The sequence below is a fragment of the Anolis carolinensis genome, chromosome 4 (assembly GCF_035594765.1).
Source record: "Anolis carolinensis isolate JA03-04 chromosome 4, rAnoCar3.1.pri, whole genome shotgun sequence".
Classification (NCBI taxonomy): domain Eukaryota; kingdom Metazoa; phylum Chordata; class Lepidosauria; order Squamata; family Dactyloidae; genus Anolis; species Anolis carolinensis.
The window spans coordinates 51,941,741-51,962,422 of NC_085844.1; the positions used below are offsets into that span (position 1 = coordinate 51,941,741).

The 20,682-nt window shown below is 39.1% G+C and overlaps 1 protein-coding gene across 2 annotated transcripts in view; it reads left to right on the forward strand.

Moving 5' to 3' along the window:
* Positions 1–20,682, forward strand: part of garem1 (GRB2 associated regulator of MAPK1 subtype 1) — a 114,761-nt gene that overhangs the window by 28,375 nt on the left and 65,704 nt on the right. Inside the window, exon 2 of one of the 2 annotated variants that reach the window (XM_062980413.1) lies at positions 5,619–5,759. In XM_062980413.1, coding sequence (XP_062836483.1) covers positions 5,619–5,759 — 141 coding nt within the window. Of the gene's footprint in view, positions 1–5,618; positions 5,760–20,682 lie in introns of those variants that run through there. The other variant, XM_062980414.1, reaches the window with a different exon arrangement.

A 20,682-nucleotide genomic window follows, 5' to 3' on the forward strand; every position in this document is an offset into this window, starting at 1 on the left:
CTTATTTTACATAGAATCAGAGGTGTCATGTTACATTTGTGTGGCACACCTACACATGGTATCTGGCACACTAATGTGTCAGGACATACAGTTCAGAAAGCTCTGCTCTAAAGTCTGTTGCAAGGGTTCAGCGGTAGAGTTTATATTTTAGATCACCATGGTTGGTCTTATAATATCTTGCAGCTTACTGAAAGAGTATATGTTTCATGCAATTTAAACTGTATCTCCTTAATTTTGGAGTTAAATGCCTCCTTTCCCAATTCTGGACTGAGGGCATGCTTGTGATTTTAAAGGACAAGATTACAGACTAAAACATATATGATCATAAGAGTGCCAGAAAACAGTGTTCAGTTCTGATTCCTCTCCATCCACATTAGTAAACACAGAGTGCATTTGAACTTGGAGAAAAGGAGTTGCTGTAAAATATTACTTCTATGTCTTATCAACAAATGCGTCAGTATAACTATTCCTCCATTTACAAAGTCTCTGACAGTGGACCTCCTTTGTACAAAGTGTTTTGAACACCTTTTCCTTTTGTTTTCTGCCAAGCTAGAAGGTTCAGCATTTGAAGTCTGGTGAAAGAAGGCTAGAAAATTTCTATTAATGTCCAAAAACTATTTTAAAGATGTCAAAAAGACAGCAAACCGTAAACTCTTCATAATAACTACATGAATATAGGAAGTGCCCATTTAAAATGAGACAATTGTATGCATTTTGGTAAATTCTCTTTTAGGTAAAGCTTTTTTCCTCTTAAAAAACACAAAATGTGTGTGCAGATTAGGTTGAACTATTGCAATAACGGGTTTTGATCACTTCAAATTGAACTGTATTTGATTTTTGTTTTAAAAAGGGGTTAATAGTTGAAAATGTAGGCAATGCTATCATAAACCGTGAGTTTACACACTTAACTTTAGCTTTGGGTTTAAAAAAAATAGTTTTATTAGAATTATATAATACAGAATAAAAATATGCAAATAATTCAATCTACATACTAAATAAAAAATGACACAAAAAGAAAACATAAAAAATGAGAAATATGGGGGGGGGGGGGGTTTAAAAAGAGAAGAAAAGAAAGACTAAAGAAAAAGGTAACAGCAACATCCAGTATTTTCCATTGCAGCTATAACTAATTTTATTGAAGTTTCTTCCATCTTTTTTTAAAAACACATTAAACAAAAATGCACTTCTTCAACACAGATGAGACTGTGGGTATATCCACATTGTAGTAGTAATAGAGTTTGACACCACTTTAACTTCCATGTCTCAACACTATGGAATCCAGGGATTACTGCTTTGGCAAGACACCAGCACTGCCATTTTTGTGTGTGTCAAGAGCGACTTGAGAAACTGTAAGTTGTTTCTGGTGTGAGAGAATTGGCTGTCTGCAAGGACGTTACCCAGGAGATGCCCAGATATTTGATGTTTTACCATCCTTGCATTGAGCATGGCAATAAAAGTACTGTCAAACTCCATTATTTCTACAGTAAAGATGTACCCTGGGTCCTCCAAGCAACTAATACAGCAGGCTAGCTTAGGAACACAACTCTTTCCTTGAATATCTTGCTGCTGTTTCTAAGCTTGTACTTCCTGCATTATCTCACTCACTTTGCCAAATACCAAGTCTGAACTTTTTATCAGGTCTAGCTTCCAAGTAGGTATGGTTCTAGGGTAGGCATGGGAAAACTTTGGCCCTCCAAATGTTTTGGACTTTAACTCCCACAATTTATAACATCCTACGGACTGTTGGGAATGGTGGGAATTGAAGTCCAAAATACCTGCAAGGGCAAAGTTTGCCCATGCCTTTTCTAGGGTATTGCAGTTTGTAGTACTGAATAAATTTGAATCCTATCTGAGAGTACCTAACTGGCAAACAGAAAGCAAAATACTACTCTGTTCTGGTTACAGAAAGTATTTTGAGTGTTTTAAGTGAACCTCACAGAATATTTAATTGTCCCTCCTTTGCTCCCAAAGAAAGAGACGTCATGTAACAATCTGAACCTTCATTCATTGCCTGGATTTCCCATTGCCACAAGTACTGAAAGCATGTGTTTACGCAGATAGGCATCTTTGAGGCAAGCACACTTTACAAGTTTGCCACCCAAGGAGGGAGAGTACAAAAGAGGTACAATTATACAGGCTCATCACACTGTGTTCAGTGACCTGGTTCCCACAAAGGAAGGGTTGGGAAGCATATAGAGACGGAATCAAATTATATTAGAATACCGGTATATTGTAATCGTAGACATTGCACAACAGAACACTACTTGCATCACAAAACAGGAATTTGAAAAAGGTAGTTATTGAGCTGGGAGACCGTAGTAAATTTCTCCCTAAGCCATAAAGCTCTTCTAGACAACAATTCTGGATGAATTGTTTGTACAATTCCATAAATATATTTTGGTGGTGTTTTTAGTTATTTTTACTGCATGATTACTTTGTCTTACTCAGATTTGTAAATTATACAATATACGTACAGCAAAAAAAAACTTAAAAAATTTAAGCAAGCAATTGTATTATAAACAAATGTCGTATTATAAACAAATCTTTAAAACATCAAAAGTTGATAAAAGTATAGTGTACTTCTTTTAAAGACCCTCCTACCACAAAAAGTTTTTAGCCAAAGGCCTGCCTAAATGAAAACATCTTTCTTTACTGCCAAAAGGAGGGGGAGAGTCTGGACCAGCTGCATCTTCTGTAAAAAGGAACCCTATAGTCTGGGAGCATCAGCATCTAGCCTCAGGTCTGAGTGCAGGAGTATACCTAAGGTTTAAACCTGAAATTTCAAAGCAAGTGTAAACTCATCCAGCACAAAGTGAGTCTTTGTTTCCTGCTCTACCTTTTGATTTGTCAGAAGCAAATCTGTCTTGCCTGGATTAAGCATCGCTTTGTTCACCTTAATGCAGTCCATTACTGGCATCAGTAACAGCATAGCAGTGGTACAGCAGAGGCCAGTGGCTGGGGGTTCAAGCTAGAATTCCCCAACATCATGTTTTGAATTCAACCTTCTAAAAGGGCCTGAACCACTATTTAATGGTCCTATCCCAGATATGAGAATATGAAGGATATCAATTTTTGTTGTATCAAAAGCCACCAATAAGACCAGCAGAACCAACATAGTTCTATTCCCCTATTTGTTCTTAGTGTATCCCGTTCATTAAGGTAACTCAATTAAATTCATCCCATAGCCAAGTCTGCAGGCAGATAAATTGATTTAGATATTTAGCTCATCCCGAAACCCCTGGAGCTGGAAGCCCAATCCACACTCTAGAACAGTGGTTCCCAAACTTTGGGCCTTCAGGTGTTTTGGACTTCAACTCCCAGAACTTCCAGTCAGTTTACCAGCTGTTAGGAACTGTGGGAGCTGAAGTCCAAAACACCTGGAGGCCCAAAGGTTGGGAACCACTGCTCTAGAACATGCCTCCCCATGGGCTTACAATTCTCTGGTGTGGTGAGGTTCAGAGGAGGTGTTCTCATTTCTCCATTAGAGGCATCAACATGGACACCTGAGAAGTTAACAGCATACTCCCCCAAAGCCAGCAGGAAAGTTTACAAATTTCCTCCTCCCCCTGTTTGGATCATTATAATTGTGTCCCCTGTCATTCCTACAAGAGGTGGTGAGTCCCAGTGAATCAGATAGCCACTCCCTGTTTAACTTACCTTCCCATGCTCTCCACATATAACTCATCTTTTAAAAAATAATGCTGGTAATGCAAGTTGATTAAAAGATTTCTAGCTTGCAAATGAGGGCAGACATCTCCCTGATCCCAAGCAGCTCCTCCACAGGAGTAACCTTTTTTGTTGTCCCTAATGCCAGAAGAAGACTCGTTGCCTTAGGCAGACAATTTGTGTCACCTTGTAAGAAAAGAACATGCAACCTTATTCAGCACCTGAGAAGACATGGTTCAAAAAGGGATCTTGGGAGCAGCTCATGCAAAGGAGAGACAGCAACAAGCAGGCAGAAGTATTGCTTTCTTTTATGAATTGTGATGGGGTTCTTGTACTCTTTGTGTTGAACTCCTCTCAGACAAGCGCAAATAATCTGGTTCAATACTGAGGGAGCTTCGGCAACAGAAGAACAGAGGTGTCAGGCAGTAGCAGGCAAGTAGCAGAATTCCTTTTCTTTTTTAAAGAAATATTTTTATTTTGCAAATTTTAAAACAATACAGTAAAAAACATAGGTAAAGGTAGGATAATATTAGAGAAGGGAAGGAGGAGGGATGAAGGAAAAAAGGAGAACATGAGAAAAAAGGGGGGAAAGAAAAAAAAAGAGAAAGAAAAAAGGAAAAAAGAATAAAAATAAATTGACTTCTATTCTACATCCTTCTGTTCAAATCTCTTAGCTCTTTTTAAATTACATAGTCTTTCTTTCCCTTCTGTTCATCTTCTTTAAATATTCCCTCTCATCTTCTTATATTTGGTAGTTCATCTTAATGTAATCCTCCAACGATGACCAGTCGGTCCTTTTTACACCTCTGCCTGTGTTCTTTTGTAATAAAAATGTTAATCAATCCATGTCCTTTATCTCCATTATTTTATTTAACAAGTAAAGCAAGTAGTAGTAGAATTTCTGTCTTATCTGAAGCATGTGGAAATGATGTTGCTTCTCCCTGGTATATTAAAATAGGTGCAGTTAGTACATCTACTGCTGTAAGAGGAGACATATTTGTTATAGGGCATTTTATGTTACTATGCTTATTATTTTTATGAAATCATGTATTTTTCCAAATAGATTAATAATGTACGTATGTTTCCATGTGGAAAATTTTCCACATGAAGGGCGTGGGGGAGTGGGGTAGGAATCAGTTACAGAAAACATTGTACCCTGCTTTGTTTACCCAATAAGTCAAGGGCTGCTAGAATATTCTTGGAAATGGTGTGCCATTACAACATTGTGGTTTTGCTTTGAGCTGACCAGGGAAAGGTTAAATGTTTGTGGTAGACAGACACTGAAGAATCTTGTGTGTCATTTCAGTTGATATCATGTAAGCCAGTGCACATAGCGGCTAAAGCTAGCTTAGCAAGATCTTGCTGCCAGTGAAAAAAATACTTGCATTTTAAATCACCTGCAAATAATTTTTACAGCTCTAACCCCTGTCATACTGCTGCCTGAGTGAATAGATCTAAGAAGGAACCCTTGCCTAAATTGAATTCATGCTACTTAGGCATGTAGCATATCTGCTGATAGATTCAGAACACAGGCTTCATCTTACCTCTTTAGAAGCTTGAAAAGTAACACTGAATCTTTTCCTTCTGGGAAATTGAATCTAAGACCACCAGATACTGAAACAGTATGAGAACAGCCCTGTATAGAAAAGCAGCAGTATTTTTTTATGATGTCTAGCATCTATTTAGTACTTGAAACTTTATTCAAGGCATTTCCTGTAAATATCACTTACCCCCCTATCATCATCTTGTAAGGGTTCAATATTGCTCCATTACTGTAACTGCATAGCAAAACTTTTCTTTATTTATACCTCCTTATTCATTTGTTAATTATATTAATTTTAAACCTTGGGTTTCCTAGTTCACAGCGTACTCTTTTAGTCACAAAATTGTACTTGGAATGTAAAATTATTGATTTCCTTAATTGTGACCAAATTTTAAATATTTTTTTATAGGCGAACTTATAGAAGGTCTCAGAGACAGTGATTACCTTTTGATTCATTCTTGCCGACAATGGACAACCATTACTGCTCACAGTCTGGAGGAAGGTCATTACGTCATAGGGCCAAAGATAGAAATTCCTGTTCATTATCCCGGTAAGTGTGATTTCAGCTCTAAATTAAAAGTAAATAAATTAATAAAGTGTGTGAGCCAGTTACTATCAGCACCATCTTTTTTTCCCTTGGTAAAAAATTGGCACTGATACTAAAAGACACTGTAAGTGTATTCATACTTCTGTACATGCTTCTGTTTTAACTATCAAAACCTTATTGACAGCTAGAGGGAAATGGCATGTCTCATGTGAAACAATCTACAAAGTTGTTTTGGACAATTGATCAGATGCCAACAATGTACTTGCCTCAGAATTTTATTCAGCCACATAACAACCTGCTTATGTCACTTCTTGGCAGTAGCCCTATGTGCATCTGAATAAACATGTGAACTTGACATAAGATGCCAACTGAGGGCTCACTCTGTTTTTTCTGTTGTAAACAAAATTGTTGTCTGCCCTGTCACACTGTTTGAAGTTAGGATTCATACATGCCTCCTTTTTCTGTCAAATTCTAAACGTTCTTTGTGGTTGTATACTAGAACAAGCAACAATGGCCCTTCCGATTAGCTTGTTTTTTTTCTGCCTTGAGTCACCCTTACCTCTTTTTCTCTCTGGGTTCAAGACTCAGCAGTCCACCTTTGAAAGAAATACTTTTTTGGAAGGCAGAGGTTGTAAATATAATGTGTTCAAAATTTCCTTCCTGTGATGTCTTTTGATTGAGTTAAGGCTGTGGTTGAAATATTTGCAGTCACAAAATTCCCTTGCTTGATTTTTCAATATATTCAGCCTTAGAACGACAAAGAGATCTACATAATGAACCCATTGACTGTATGGTGGCATGGTGGAAGAGGCAGCAAAAAGCAAAGTTGTGTTTGTTAGGTTAAACTTTCCCTACCCTGGAAAACTTTTGGGAGAGTTTGTTGGATTAAGGCAGACTTTTGTGGTCTCTCCCCACTTTGTTGTCACTCCTACCACTGTCCCTTAAAGGCTGAGAGGGAAAGGGCTTAGAAAGGCTCAACACTGGGACTGATGCATCTCATTATTATGCTATGTAGTATGACCCTCCTATCTATCATGGATACTTTCCAAGACCACCACCATCCCACTCACTCCCTGAAGCTACCTGAAACTGCAAATGATAGTGAACGCAAGTAATTTTACTATACTTCAGTTGGAAGTATACCATTGAATAGCACTGGAGAACCTAGACACAAACTCTTTCAGGAGGGAATACTTTTGGAGCATGGATAAGTGAAGTTGTGTATATCAAGTACACAGATTTATTTCGAGTCAAAAGCATTGCATTAATAAGTATAAAACTGATAAAAATAGAAGGAACACAAGTGGCTAAATAATTTTTACAAGAAATAGACAACAGCGACCGCATTGTCTGTAGCTTTCAACAATTCTTCCTCTGTACATGAGGCAGGCAGGACATTGTGGGCAAACATACAGATGCTGAGTTGTTTGTTCTGCTCCACAGTCACACAAGTTGGAGGATTCTTCTAGGTAGTGCCATTTTGCCAGGTTGTCTTTCGATCTGCCCAATCAGCTTCTGAGTCTGTTCAGGGACTTCCAAGTTGCCCATTTTTGGTTTGCCCCTGGAGGAAGATCCTGTGAGGGGTCATCCATTTAAGATTTTCTGGTTTAGCTGTCCAGAGGGATACTTTTGCTGTTGCTAGGGGAACATTAAGAGGTGGTTCTCATGAAGCTTTTCCTTGATTTGAGTCTACTGGGAGGAGGCTGATAGCCATGAAGTGGATGGCTTTCACAGTGTTCAAGTACACAGATAAAAGCACCATACTCTACTATCAGGGGTGTAGTGAAGTGGGTTGCAAACTGAAGGCATTGCCACCCTAAAATCATAATTCTGCCCTGAAATAATTTTTTGAGACTCCATGTTTCTAGCATTGCAGTAATTTAAAATGGGAGTTGAGCATTTAGGAATACAACTTAGACATCCAAAGAAAAGAAGTGAAGGAAATTTAGGGGAACCGGATTCTGATAATGCCAGCATTTTGGCCCCAGCCCATAGCTAAAACCCTGTATACATTGAAACCTGCCCCACTTCAGTCTAATGTGAAACAGCCAAATAGCCTCTTTCTTATCAAATATCAGAAGCTATGTGAAAAAGTTGGCAGGCATTCTTAGAAACATATTATTTGAAACATCATAGCTATTTAAAGGATATTTCCAAAGACCTTTATAATTTGGTAACCGCACGATCAGATTACTTGCATTCGTGGTCGTAATTGCATTCATGGCAGTATTTGTTTTCACCGCCATAATATGAGACTAATTTTTCATTAGAGTCTTTCACCAAATAAGTTTCTGAAACCTAGAGCTTGAAATTCCTTTAAAAAGTTAGAATGGGCTTGTAGTTTCCATGTGTATATGTGTTTTCTGTCAAGGTTGAATGTTCTTTATGAGCCATTTTTATTTTGGTATCATATAATTATACAGATGGGAATAACTTTGCCAGGATGTTGTAAGCAATCTCTTACTTGGATCTCCAACATGAGAAGTGATTACAGGATTCAGCATCTGTTTAATGACCTCCAGTGGAAGACTATCACATTCCAAAGCATTATCTTCCTTTATAAAACATGGTTCTCATTAGGAAACTTTCATTTCACCCCCAAACCTCATCTGCACAGCACACCAAGATCAGTGTTATATCTGTCATTGTCATGGCTTTTCCCAGAATAGCCTGATTATGATTGTTCTGTGAGTATGAGTTTTCTTCTAGAGATCACTTGCTATATGGAATTTTTGCATGATTCCATAAAATGCCATGAGTTATAATTTTGTTTTGTAGTGAGAATGCAATTCAAAAATAGCAATTGGAAATTAAACAACAACAACAATAATAATATTAATAATAATAATATTTTGTTTATAACCTGCCCTATCTCCCCAAAGGGCTCAGGGCGGTTTCCAGCAAACTAAACACAATGTTAAACATTCAATGCCAAAACAACAAATAATAAATCAAACCAATGGGTAAAAACAAACTCAATAAAAATAGAAAATAACAACTTAAATAAACAGAAATGATACATCACAAATATTTACAACATGACAGGCTCTTAAAACTCTTAAAAATTACTCTAAAAATATTAAAGCCAAGATGGTAGTCAACTTCCAACAAGCGAAGATAAGTGTCCAACAAGCAGATGAGGGTATGTATAAAGATGTATTATTCTTCCTCCTCTCCATAAGCTATGGTACGTAGGTGGGTTTTTAGACGCTTTTTAAATTAGAGGAGAGAGGGTGCCATTTTTAGTTCTTTAGGGAGGGAGTTCCAGAGGTGGGAGCGATCACAGAGAAGGTCCCCTTTCTCATTCCCACCAACCGTGCTTGAGACGGGGGTGGGACTGAGATCAGGGCTTCCTCCGCATATCGCAGTGGTCGTGCTGGTTTGTATGCAGAAGTGCGGTTTTTAAAATAGTCTGCGCCTGAACTATTAAGACTCCTATCTAGTGCATAATTAAAATACATACAACTGAATATTATTTGTCCCTTTAATAGATGAAAAACTTATATGCATATGTTGAAATAAAATGCAAAGTATTTTGTATCTGCTTATGGAATATATTCTGGAAAGATGGACAATAAGGTTGATGTTCTTTGACAGCACATTGTGTTTTTCCTCAAGACAAGTAATATCTTATTAGAGGAGTGAAATTCCGTGTTCATACCTTGTAATTGAATAATTTAACAAAAGCTTCCTATCAGATATACTTTCTGAACAAAATGATGTTTGTCTCCTTGATGTTCCAGCTAAATTGAGTGGATTGACTTTGGTTACTTTTCAATTCAAGAATATTAGCTTTCATAAGATTTCCATGTCTGTATTGGGGATATAAGAGTGTGGTTGATCTTCTTATGAAAGAAGCCTTATAATTTTGTTTCTCTTTGCTGGGAAAGAGTATAAATTATATTTATGGAGAACTTATGCAACAAATGGTTAAGCTAAGTTGAGAAAAGGAAATTCAAGTATCACTTGAAGCTATCTTGGCACTTTCCTTTAAAAAAATACAAATGAGGGTATCAGCTTGTTATTAAACTAGGCAGTTGTTTATTAAAGAAAGATGGGGCGATATAGTGGTTTGAGTATTGGATTCTGACTCTGGGAATCCAATATTCAAATCCCTACACAGCTATGAAAACTCACCAGATAATGTTGTGCAAGTCACACACTTTCAGCCTAGAGAGGCAGACAATTGCAAACCTTCTCTAAATAAATCTTGTCAAGAAAATCCTAAGATCATAAGTAGGAACTGACTTGAATGCAAACAACAACAACAATAACATGTAAAAGAACAACACTGTTCTGCTATGTGTGCTATTCCGTGTTTCACGTAGTAGTGCTTTGTTTCTGAGAAACCTCATAATCTTAGGAGTCTGGTAGCTGGAACTGGAGGAGGCTGCAAGTGACTGGCTCCTCAACTCTTCCATAGGACCTTCTTCCAACTTGGTGTGTATCTAAACTTTCTAATATACTGAGTTATGTAAAACAACTGTGTGTAGCTACTTCTTCAGGCACCTATATTTGGACCTCATTATAATGCACAATAAAGTTAAAGCCATCCCATGGCATCTGGGATTTCTGCCAGATGAGGGCATGCTCTGTCACAAGGCACTTCTCTATCTCTTCTCCCATCCTCCTATTCCCCCCCCCTTTTTTCCTAGAAAACAGTGGTAATGATACCTCTTCTTGGCTTTCCTTACTTTTTTACAGGCCTTGGAACTAATTAGGAAAATAGGCTAATGTTTTCCAAGTGTATTATGTATTATTTTTCAAGTGTTTAAAAGGAAAAATTAAAAACCTACTTTCAGCTGCATGTCAATGTATGGTGGTAGGTGCTAGAAACCTAATGCCTTGTGGAAAAATGGAAGACAACACAATCTTTGCATGTCATAACATGTTACTTATCTGAATATTTTCCCTGTGTGCCTTCAGGATTCAACTTAGCTAAACTTGAAATCCACATTAAACTCAGAGTTGATGGATGAATCAGCTGAGATGGTATGACTCATCAAATGTCTGTAGTGGTTTGATTGGATGGGTTACTGAAGCATAACTCTACATTTAAAATCTGATAGTTTTATCTTGATTTACTTTTACCAATTTCTAATAGGTATGTTCTATCTGCTAGCAAAGTTTGCACTGCTGTTGATTTTAAATGATAGTACCTTATAAATTGCTGTTGAATTAAGGGTTGTGGATTTCTTTTTTCTTTTTTTGCCTGGTTGTTTGTTAAGAATCATGCCTCCAGTCATGTCATCCAATTGCCTTTCAGTTGGAGGCAAATTTAAGTCTTTAAGTATGCTTGTCATTTCCTGTCCCCTGGGTTGACAGCAAAGATATCTATAGAACTTGCCTTAGAATTCAATCGTTATAAACTTTTTAGAGTTGTACACAATGCCATGGCCCTGAAATCTGAGGCCAGCTGCTTTGGGACAGCTCCTAGATTTGCAGTTACCTTCTGAATATTGCAATACTTAGCATTCCTTATACTGCTCATGAGCCATATTTAATCAATATTTTTGAATTCTTTGTGAATTATCATTTTAAAGAATGCTGCATGTAAATTGAGTTATTTGTTCTGACAATAATATATCCATAAAATAACTGCTAAATAGTAAGTGCTGCATATGCAGCACTTGTGTATATGTCAAAATATTATGCCCAAAATCAGCACACACACCCCACCCCCCAAAATAACCTGGACTCTATCATGGGACCACATCTAGTAATCGTGTTTAATGCTTGATTGAAAAAAACAGTGGTGGCAGTGGCTCTTTGGTGCTTCCTGCTATGGTGGAGAAAGTAGAGAGGTTGATGCTTCTTCTAAGTTTTCTTCAATGGAACATTAGTCCATTCTGGGAGAACATGAAAAAACTCCAATCCCCTCTGCTCTCTCCATTGTGACCATGATTCTCTGGTGCTTCTCCACTGGAACAAGGAGCATGGAAAAAAATGAAGGAAAGGCTATAATTCACTCTGCTCTTACCATGGTGTGGCAGTGACTTTTAAGTGCTTTTCTGCTAAGTTGGAGAGAGTAGACTTCTTTTAGGTTGCTCATGGACAGTCTAAGTTTTCCCCATGAGTGCTTTGTCTATCCATGGAGAACCAAAAACAAGCACTAACACCTTCTATTCTCTTTGATGGCCTTTTGAAATGTTTGGGTAGGGAAATGGTAGTGGTGAGGGTGGCTGCTTCCCTGAAGCAGTCCTGGCACTTTTGCTTCTCCGTGAAATGGATCTGCATACAAATCATCTGCTCTTCCATTCAACTAAAACTTTTTACTTCCCTTTCACTGTGACTAGTAAAAAAAACAATTCAAAATATTCAGGAAAGGGGAATTACGGTTGAGGTGAGAATACAACTCTGCTGCATGTCTTTTATCACTAGGTTAATATTAACTAGACAACCTGCTTGGAAAAAAACTAATATTCAAGTAGGAAATGGAACATTTTCAGTTAACAAGTAATAGTTTATGTTTGAGTTAATATTTCAAAAAGGTGTCAAAAAGTCCCAGAAGGTGTCACAAATTGCAAATAACATTTCCATATGGGAGGCCTTACAGTATCTGTAGATTCATCCAGTAGGAAAAGCAGCCCAAAATTGTGATTATGATAGCATACCTTCCTCTAAAACACTTATGCTCATCTGCAATTAAGTTATTGGCAGCAAACTGTTTCTTGAACTTGACGTGAACATAGCAAGACATGAGTATTGTGGTTTTCCATAATATTAATACTGTAATAGAAGCATATCCTCTATGATAGGAATTCATGCCTCACTCCCATAAAAAGAGACATTATTGTAGCTGATTGTGACAATTTGTGAAGTTACTATGAATGCCATTGTTTGTATCCATCTGTTTAAAAACCTCCCTCTGAAACAATCTATTCCACTGTCAAATTCCTCTTATAGTTTAAAAAATCCTAATGTTTAGATAGAATCTCTTTTCTTGTACTTTAAAGCCATTGGTTCGTGTTCTAATATTAGGAGCAAAGGAGAAACCCATGAGCACACAAAGTCAAGCCAAATTAGAGAACAAAGTTCTATGTGCTAATAGATGTTCACTTGCTTTATTTGTTTGTTTTCGAAAGCCCAACATGTTTTGGCCACTAACAAGTTGGCCTTCCTTTTTTAGTGTAACTTCTGAGGAAGTCTATCTTGGTTAGAGGCCAAAATGTGGTAGGCTTTTTAGAATAAAGCATGTGGCCATCTATTTGCATGGAGCTTTGTTTCCTAATTTGCTTTGACTTGACTCTGGAGCAGCAGAGAACAAGCTTGCATCATTTTCTACATGACATCCTTTCAGATATCTAAACATCGTGGAAGAGAAACAGAATATACAGTGGATAGATGGATGGATGACATCCAGTCAGATTGAGGCCCTTGCAGTCTCTCTGTTCCAAATACTGTTATTGAGGAAATTTATTTATTTCCAGCATTTATACCCTGCCCTTCTCACCTGGGGGACTCAGGGCGGCTTACAACAGTTGGCAACATTTAATGCCAAGAACATCATAAAACAAAAACAGTACATATCATCAATTAAAACTATAAAAATACATCATTAAAATACATTATAACAATTAAAACATATGTAAATTAGAGCCATTTGTTTGAATACCTCATGCTTCAGCCTTCAATTGGACCATGTCGACGTTATTGTATTACTTGTTAAAAGCTTGTGCACACAGCCATGTTTTCACAGCCTTTCTGAAACCCAGAAGAGTTGGGGCTTGTCGGATATTTGTGGGGAGGGTGTTCCACAGCTGGGGAGCCACCACCGAGAAGGCCCTGTCCCTCGTTCCCACCAGCCACGCCTGCAAGGCAGGTGGGACCAAGAGCAGGGCCTCTCCAGATGATCTTAGGGATCTAGCTGGCTCATATAAGGAGATACGTTCAGATAAGTAAATTGGGCCAGAACCGTTTAGGGCTTTATAGGTCAAGACCAGCACTTTGAATTGGACTCGGTAGCATATCGGCAGCCAGTGGAGCTGGCTTAGCGGGGGTGGTACGCTCCCTGTATGCTGCCCCAGTTATTAATCTGGCTGCCGCCCATTGTACTAGTTGGAGCTTCCGGGCCGTCTTCAAAGGCAACCCCACGTAGAGAGCGTTGCAGTAGTCCAAACGGGATGTAACCAGAGCATGGACCACCATGGCCAGGTCAGACCTCTCAAAGTATGGGTGCAGCTGGCGCACAAGTCTTAGTTGTTTCATAGTGGTCAAATCTTCCCACTTGAAACAAATGGTTGGCTATTGCTGTAGCACATGAGGGGTTCCTATTTCAGCATCCTTACACATCCAGAAGCAGGTCAAGTTGCAATGCAAGCCATGTGCATGGATGTTCCTCCTGGTCTTGGACTTCCAAGTGAGAAGAGAAAGATAATTTCTGTGCCAGATGAATAATATTTGGGTCAGGGCAAAAACTTGGCAAGGAACAGACTGTGTGAGCCAAGGTCGCTTCCTGCAAGGATCACTTAACAGCCAAGTATGAAAGAACAAGAAGGGGAGGAGGATTTGTGCCTGTGTGGGAGGGAGAAGGAGACTTGACAGCTGTACTCCAGCTGGCTAAAATTGTCTTAGTGCTGGATAAGGAAATAAAAGAGCTCTTCTTATGTTTTACATTTTTGTATTTCCCTGTTGTGTCTTCAAGCCTTTTCCACAGCTATTAAAAATAGACCCCTGTTATTTCATCTGTATATCATGTCATCCCCTCCATTGCATCTTCTTCCTTAGTCATTCATATCCCTGAGCATCAATTTTCAGAAATAAAAAGTTGCCCGGTGAGGCATGATTCTCTCCTCTTCCTACCACCCACATGTACTGTTTCAAGGGACTGACTGATCAGAAATGCATGTAGGCTTAACATACTGCCCATATTGTTTTTGAGTGTTCCCAGGGTGGTTTGTGTCAGGAGAACATTTCTTTCTCCCACCACCCACCTCTGCTCCTGTTTCTGGACAAGTGTATAAAAGTGCCAATTCAAAGTGCTGGTTGTGACCTACAATGCCTTGTAAAGCTCAGGTCTATATTATCTGACACATAGCATTCTCTTGCATAAGTCTGCCCAGGTTTTGAGATCTTCCTTAATTGCTTTTTGCGGTGGAAAGTTGGTTTTCTCTGTCCCATCATGCTCTATCCCAGTGATTCCCAAAGTGGGCACTACCACCCCCTGGTGGGCGCTGCAGCAATCCGGGGGGCGGTGATAGCCACAGGTGCATTTGGGGGCGATGAATAACTATTACTTTTCTGTTCTGAGTTCAAAAAATAGTTTCATAATTTCAGACTTCAATGTTTCTAATGTACACTTTTCTTTACTATATTCTACAAAAAAGGTAGAAACATTAATACATACATATCTATGTTTAATTGCTATTAAAAAATTTTTAAAAATTGCAGGGGGCTCTGAGTAATATTTTTTCTGTAAAGGGGGTGGTAGGCCAAATAAGTTTGGGAACCACTGCTCTATCCCATCATATTCAGAAGACCTTCTTGTTTCTCCTTTGTATTTAGAACCCAGAGACATCTGTGCTGTTGTTGCTATGTGCCTTCAGGTCATTTCCCGCTTATGGCACCCTAAGGTCCTATCATTGGAGCTTTCTTGACAAGATTGGTTCACAGGAGATTTGCCTTTGCCTTCTTCTGCAGCTGAAAGAGTATGACTTTCCCAAGGTCATCCAGCGGCTGAGTGGAGATTTGAACCTCCATGCTGGCTCTCTGCATCCTTTTGCCACACCTAACCTTTATGGAGCCCCGGTGGCAAAGTGTGTTAAAGCACTGAGCTGCTGAACTTGCAGACCGAAAGGTCCCAGGTTCAAACCCCGGGAGGGGTGGGAGTGGCCGCTGTTAGCTCCAGCTTCTGCCAACCTAGCATTTCGAAAACATACCAATGTGAGTAGATCAATAGGTACTGCTCTGGCTGGAAGGTAATGGCGCTCCATGCAGTCATGCCGGCCACATGACCTTGGAGGTGTCTACGGACAACGCCGGCTCTTCGGCTTAGAAATGGAGATGAGTACCAACCCCCAGAGTCAGACATGACTGGATTTAACATCAGGGGAAACCTTTACTTTTAACCTTTATGGGGATTGTGAGGAGCCAAGTGCATTTCCAGATTTGCTCCAATTCTTTTCATATGATTTTTTTAAACTATAAGAGGAATTTGATAGTAATGTGCTCTTTCAGTTCCCCTGACTACTGTTAATGCTTGTAACTTGTATGAAAATCATAAAATTGAAAGAGACCATCAGTGCCAGTCAGTCCAACCTCCAGACATGCAAAAATAGTACAAGAGACACAACAGCTTTAACACAACAAACTCTCCTAGATAATTCTCCAGAATGGGGTGGTTTAACCTAACTGACACAAGCTTACTTTGTGCTGTCATTTCCACCAAGTCATGATCATTTCATTTTCAGTGTAATACATGTCACTGAAAAACTGGTTCACCAGGTAGATCTCTATGTCATTTTAAAACTGAATATATGTGGGTATAGTTTGAAGTCGCCTGTCATAGGGGTTTCTTTCAGGCAAGGAATAATCCAAAGTGATTTTGCCAGTTTCTTCTTTTGAAATATATCCCACAGCACCAAGTATTGCATGACAGTCTCTAAGTACTAATCGGGGCTGACCCTGCTTAATTTCCAAGATCAGACAGGACCTGATGTCTTTTGGGTATTTAGGCCCCTTAAGATTGAATATATTGGCTAAATTTTTTAAAAAATTGAAAATGTCAGGGCAAGGGAATTTTATGAACTCTTTCTGAAAACGTTTTGAATCAATGGGTACACAATATAAGAAAGTGAATCCTGACTAAACATTAACAGGACTTTCCTCCTTGTGGGAATTGCTCAGCAGTGGAACATGCTACTACAGAAGGTGTAGATCTCTCATTCAGCGTACAGTGATACTTTGATCTAAGAGTTTAATTCATTCTGTGACTGAGCCCTTAACTCAAAACACTCTTACCTCGAAGTGAATTTTTGCATTGAAATGCTATTAATCTGTTCTGGGCTCTCATACACCACCCCCATTTTTGTTACGTGTTTTTTAAATAATAAAATGTATTTTATACATAACAAATAACGAATAAATGCACATTCACAATAAAACAATAAAACAGAAAGATTAACCTTAAAATGATAGAAGCACAAAGTTGTGGCAAGGAAGCACATTTGAGGCAACAAAATGTGTGTTGGCCAGTGTAACAGCAAGGGGAAACCTGCACATTCACATGGAACAACAAAAAAGAAAGATCAACTTTAAAATGGTAAATGCACAAAGTGAAGAGGCAGAAGCATCATTTTCTTTAGAATCATAGAATCATAGAATCATAGAATCATAGAATAGTAGAGTTGGAAGAGACCTCAAGGGCCATCTAGTCCAACCCCCCGCTAAGAAGCAGGAAATCGCATTCAAAGCACCCCCGACAGATGGCCATCCAGCCTCTGCTTAAAAGCCTCCAAAGAAGGAGCCTCCACCACGGCCCGGGGGAGAGAGTTCCACTGCCGAACAGCCCTCACAGTGAGGAAGTTCTTCCTGATGTTCAGGTGGAATCTCCTTTCCTGTAGTTTGAAGCCATTGTTCCGTGTCCTAGTCTGCAGGGCAGCAGAAAATAAGCTTGCTCCCTCCTCCCTATGACTTCCCCTCACATATTTGTACATGGCTATCATGTCTCCTCTCAGCCTTCTCTTCTGCAGGCTAAACATGCCCAGCTCTTTAAGCCTCTCCTCATAGGGCTTGTTCTCCAGACCCTTAATCATTTTAGTTGCCCTCCTCTGGACGCTTTCCAGCTTGTCAGCATCTCCCTTCATCTGCGGTGCCCAAAACTGGACACAGTATTCCAGGTGTGGTCTGACCAAGGCAGAATAGAGGGGGAGCATGACTTCCCTGGATCTAGACGTTATTCCCCTATTGATGCAGGCCAAAATCCCATTGGCTTTTTTAGCTGCCGCATCACATTGTAGGCTCATGTTTAACTTGTTGTCCACGAGGACTCCAAGATCTTTTTCGCACACACTGCTGTCAAGCCAGGCGTCCCCCATTCTGTATCTTTGATTTCCATTTTTTCTGCCGAAGTGAAGTATCTTGCATTTGTCCCTGTTGAACTTCATTTTGTTAGTTTCGGCCCATCTCTCTAGTCTGTCAAGATCGTTTTGAATTCTGCTCCTGTCTTCTGGAGTGTTAGCTATCCCTCCGAGTTTGGTGTCATCTGCAAACTTGATGATCGTGCCTTCTAACCCTTCGTCTAAGTCGTTAATAAAGATGTTGAACAGAACCGGGCCCAGGACGGAGCCCTGCGGCACTCCACTTGTCACTTCTTTCCATGATGAAGACGACGCATTGGTGAGCACCCTTTGGGTTCGTTCGCTTAGCCAATTACAGATCCACCTAACCGTAGTTTTGTCTAGCCCACATTTTACTAGTTTGTTTGCCAGAAGGTCGTGGGGGACTTTGTCGAAGGCCTTACTGAAATCTAGATATGCTACATCCACGGCATTCCCTGTATCGACCCAACTCGTAACTCTATCGAAAAAAGAGATCAGATTAGTCTGGCATGACTTGTTTTTGGTAAATCCGTGTTGACTATTAGCAATGACCGCATTTGTTTCTAAGTGTTTGCAGACCACTTCCTTAATGATCTTTTCCAGAATCTTGCCTGGTATTGATGTGAGGCTGACCGGACGGTAATTGTTTGGGTCGTTCTTTTTTCCCTTCTTGAAGATAGGGACCACATTCGCCCTCCTCCAATCTGCTTTATACTGTACTCATTCCATTCTTCCTCCCTCTCTTGCTTTCTCTCCATGTCTCTCTTCATGAAACCAAACATACCAGGAATAAAAACCACACAAAATCGACTAATCCAAAGTTCCTCAAAGCATACAGCAATCTCCCAAAGCGGACAAGTGCATGAGGCACTTGAAGCCCTAAAGCCCTGTACTTGGCGCTAGAACTCCCTCTGGCGCTTGCTCTTCACTCAAAATGCTGCTTTTATGTCAAAGTGAAACCCGGGCTGAGCGACTACTCTTGACTCAAAAGTTGGGGTGCTCTTAAATAGAGATTCCACTGTATTTTATTTGTCCATCTCAGGAATGATTTAGTTGAAGATTGTTTACTTGATAGCTGTTAGGGAATTCTCCGAAAAATAGCAGAGCATCCAAAAATACAAACAGATACTTAATTGAGCAGTCAGCTCACAGCAAGCAGAAGGTGAAGTGTTGTGGCTACAAATGAATTCTTGAGGGAGGCAAAGATACAGAAGCTTTAAAGCTTCAAACGATTTATTTAAAAAATGTAAGAAGTACATTTCTCTATAGAAAAGAATTGGGTCTAAGCTTCTCTCTAACTCTCATTTTTTCTAAGGTTCAAAACCAAGAGGAAAAACCTCCAAACATTACATTTCTCTGAACACACAGGGCAGAGAGAGATCTTCATGCAAAGATGGGAAAAAGCAGAACATGAGGCTTCATCTAGAAAATGGGAGGAGAAAGACAGAGAGAAAATAAATAGATACATTAACAGACATTCAGGAGCCAGGATGGGGATTCCCTCAACTTATCCTAAAACTATCCAGTTGCTCCTTATTGAGGACTGTAGACTTGAGCAGTGTGAGGTTGACTTCCAACAATAGTAACATGTCTTGAGGTCCTTTCTAACTGAATGATTCTGTTGATTTTTTGCAATTTCTTACAGTTCCTCCTTTTGTTCTGGATATACTCTAAGCATTAGCAATAACAGTAAACTTAAGCAAATAATTAAGGGTAAATGTAAATAAATAATCTTGCCCTCCTGGTGCCCCCTCCTTTTGGATTTTTCCCAATTGGAGAATTGTTGCAGCAGGCCAGCTTTCCATTCACTTATCCTTCAAAATAATTGAAAAATGAAACTCCACATAGCCCTTGGCTCCCATAACATTAAGTCTGACTGGGTTTTTTTTTCATGGTTGTTAAATATGTGCTGGATTTACACTCTTGATGCTTTAAAGGAAGGCATTCAAAAGCACACCTATGGTGCTGGATTAAGTCATCTTGTTCAGTGTTTGCTCAGATGTCCAAAAGTGTGTACCAAGGTCTGGGGAATGCTGGTCGGAAGTGTGGTTGGAATACCTCTGTCAGCATCCTCCCCATGGAAACCAGAAATGCTTCATGTCTGGGAACTCATGCCAGTCACGTCAGCCTTGCCTGTTAAAACAAATGACATCATATATTTCTCAACACTATGACTGAATTGTGGTACCAAGCTGTGTCTGTTGCTGAACTACAGCTCAGTGACAAGCAGTTTGTGAACAAATGCTTATTGTGTGCATTATACACAATATACAATCACTGAAAACCAATTTAACACTTGGTATATGCATATATCTGGGAAGGAGAGAATTACCCCATTTCACTATGGAAACATTTTTTTCTTTTTTTTACAAAAACAGACCTGCACAGATGTGCTCTGTATTCTCAATTAACCTGGATTAATTTAAACTAAGTGTGTCTGAGCACAGCTAATCTTCTTGTCATTATAATAAAAACATTACCTGCATTACACTCTATATAGCACAAAAGCTTGGGGGAAATGTATCATGTGGTGTGTATAAGCAGTTGCATATAACAGATGGCAACATAATGAGATTCAGCATGATTCTTGAATACTTTGGCCTTTATAAATTAGGATTTTAAAAGTCTGAGCCCTATTGACATGTGCTTATGTCAGGTTGTTAACCTAATGATCACAAAGGTACATCATGCAACTCTGTGCAACCACTTCTTCTTCATAGATAGCTTATTCAACCAAAGCTTTAATTGGAAAAAGAATTGTGTTAATATGGACATCATTTTGCAAAACTGTCAGCAAAGTACTTTAGCTCTACTAAACTTATAATTTAAAACAAAACAGACCAAAATATAATACTAATTCCTGCTGGGAAGAGATAGACATATGGTAA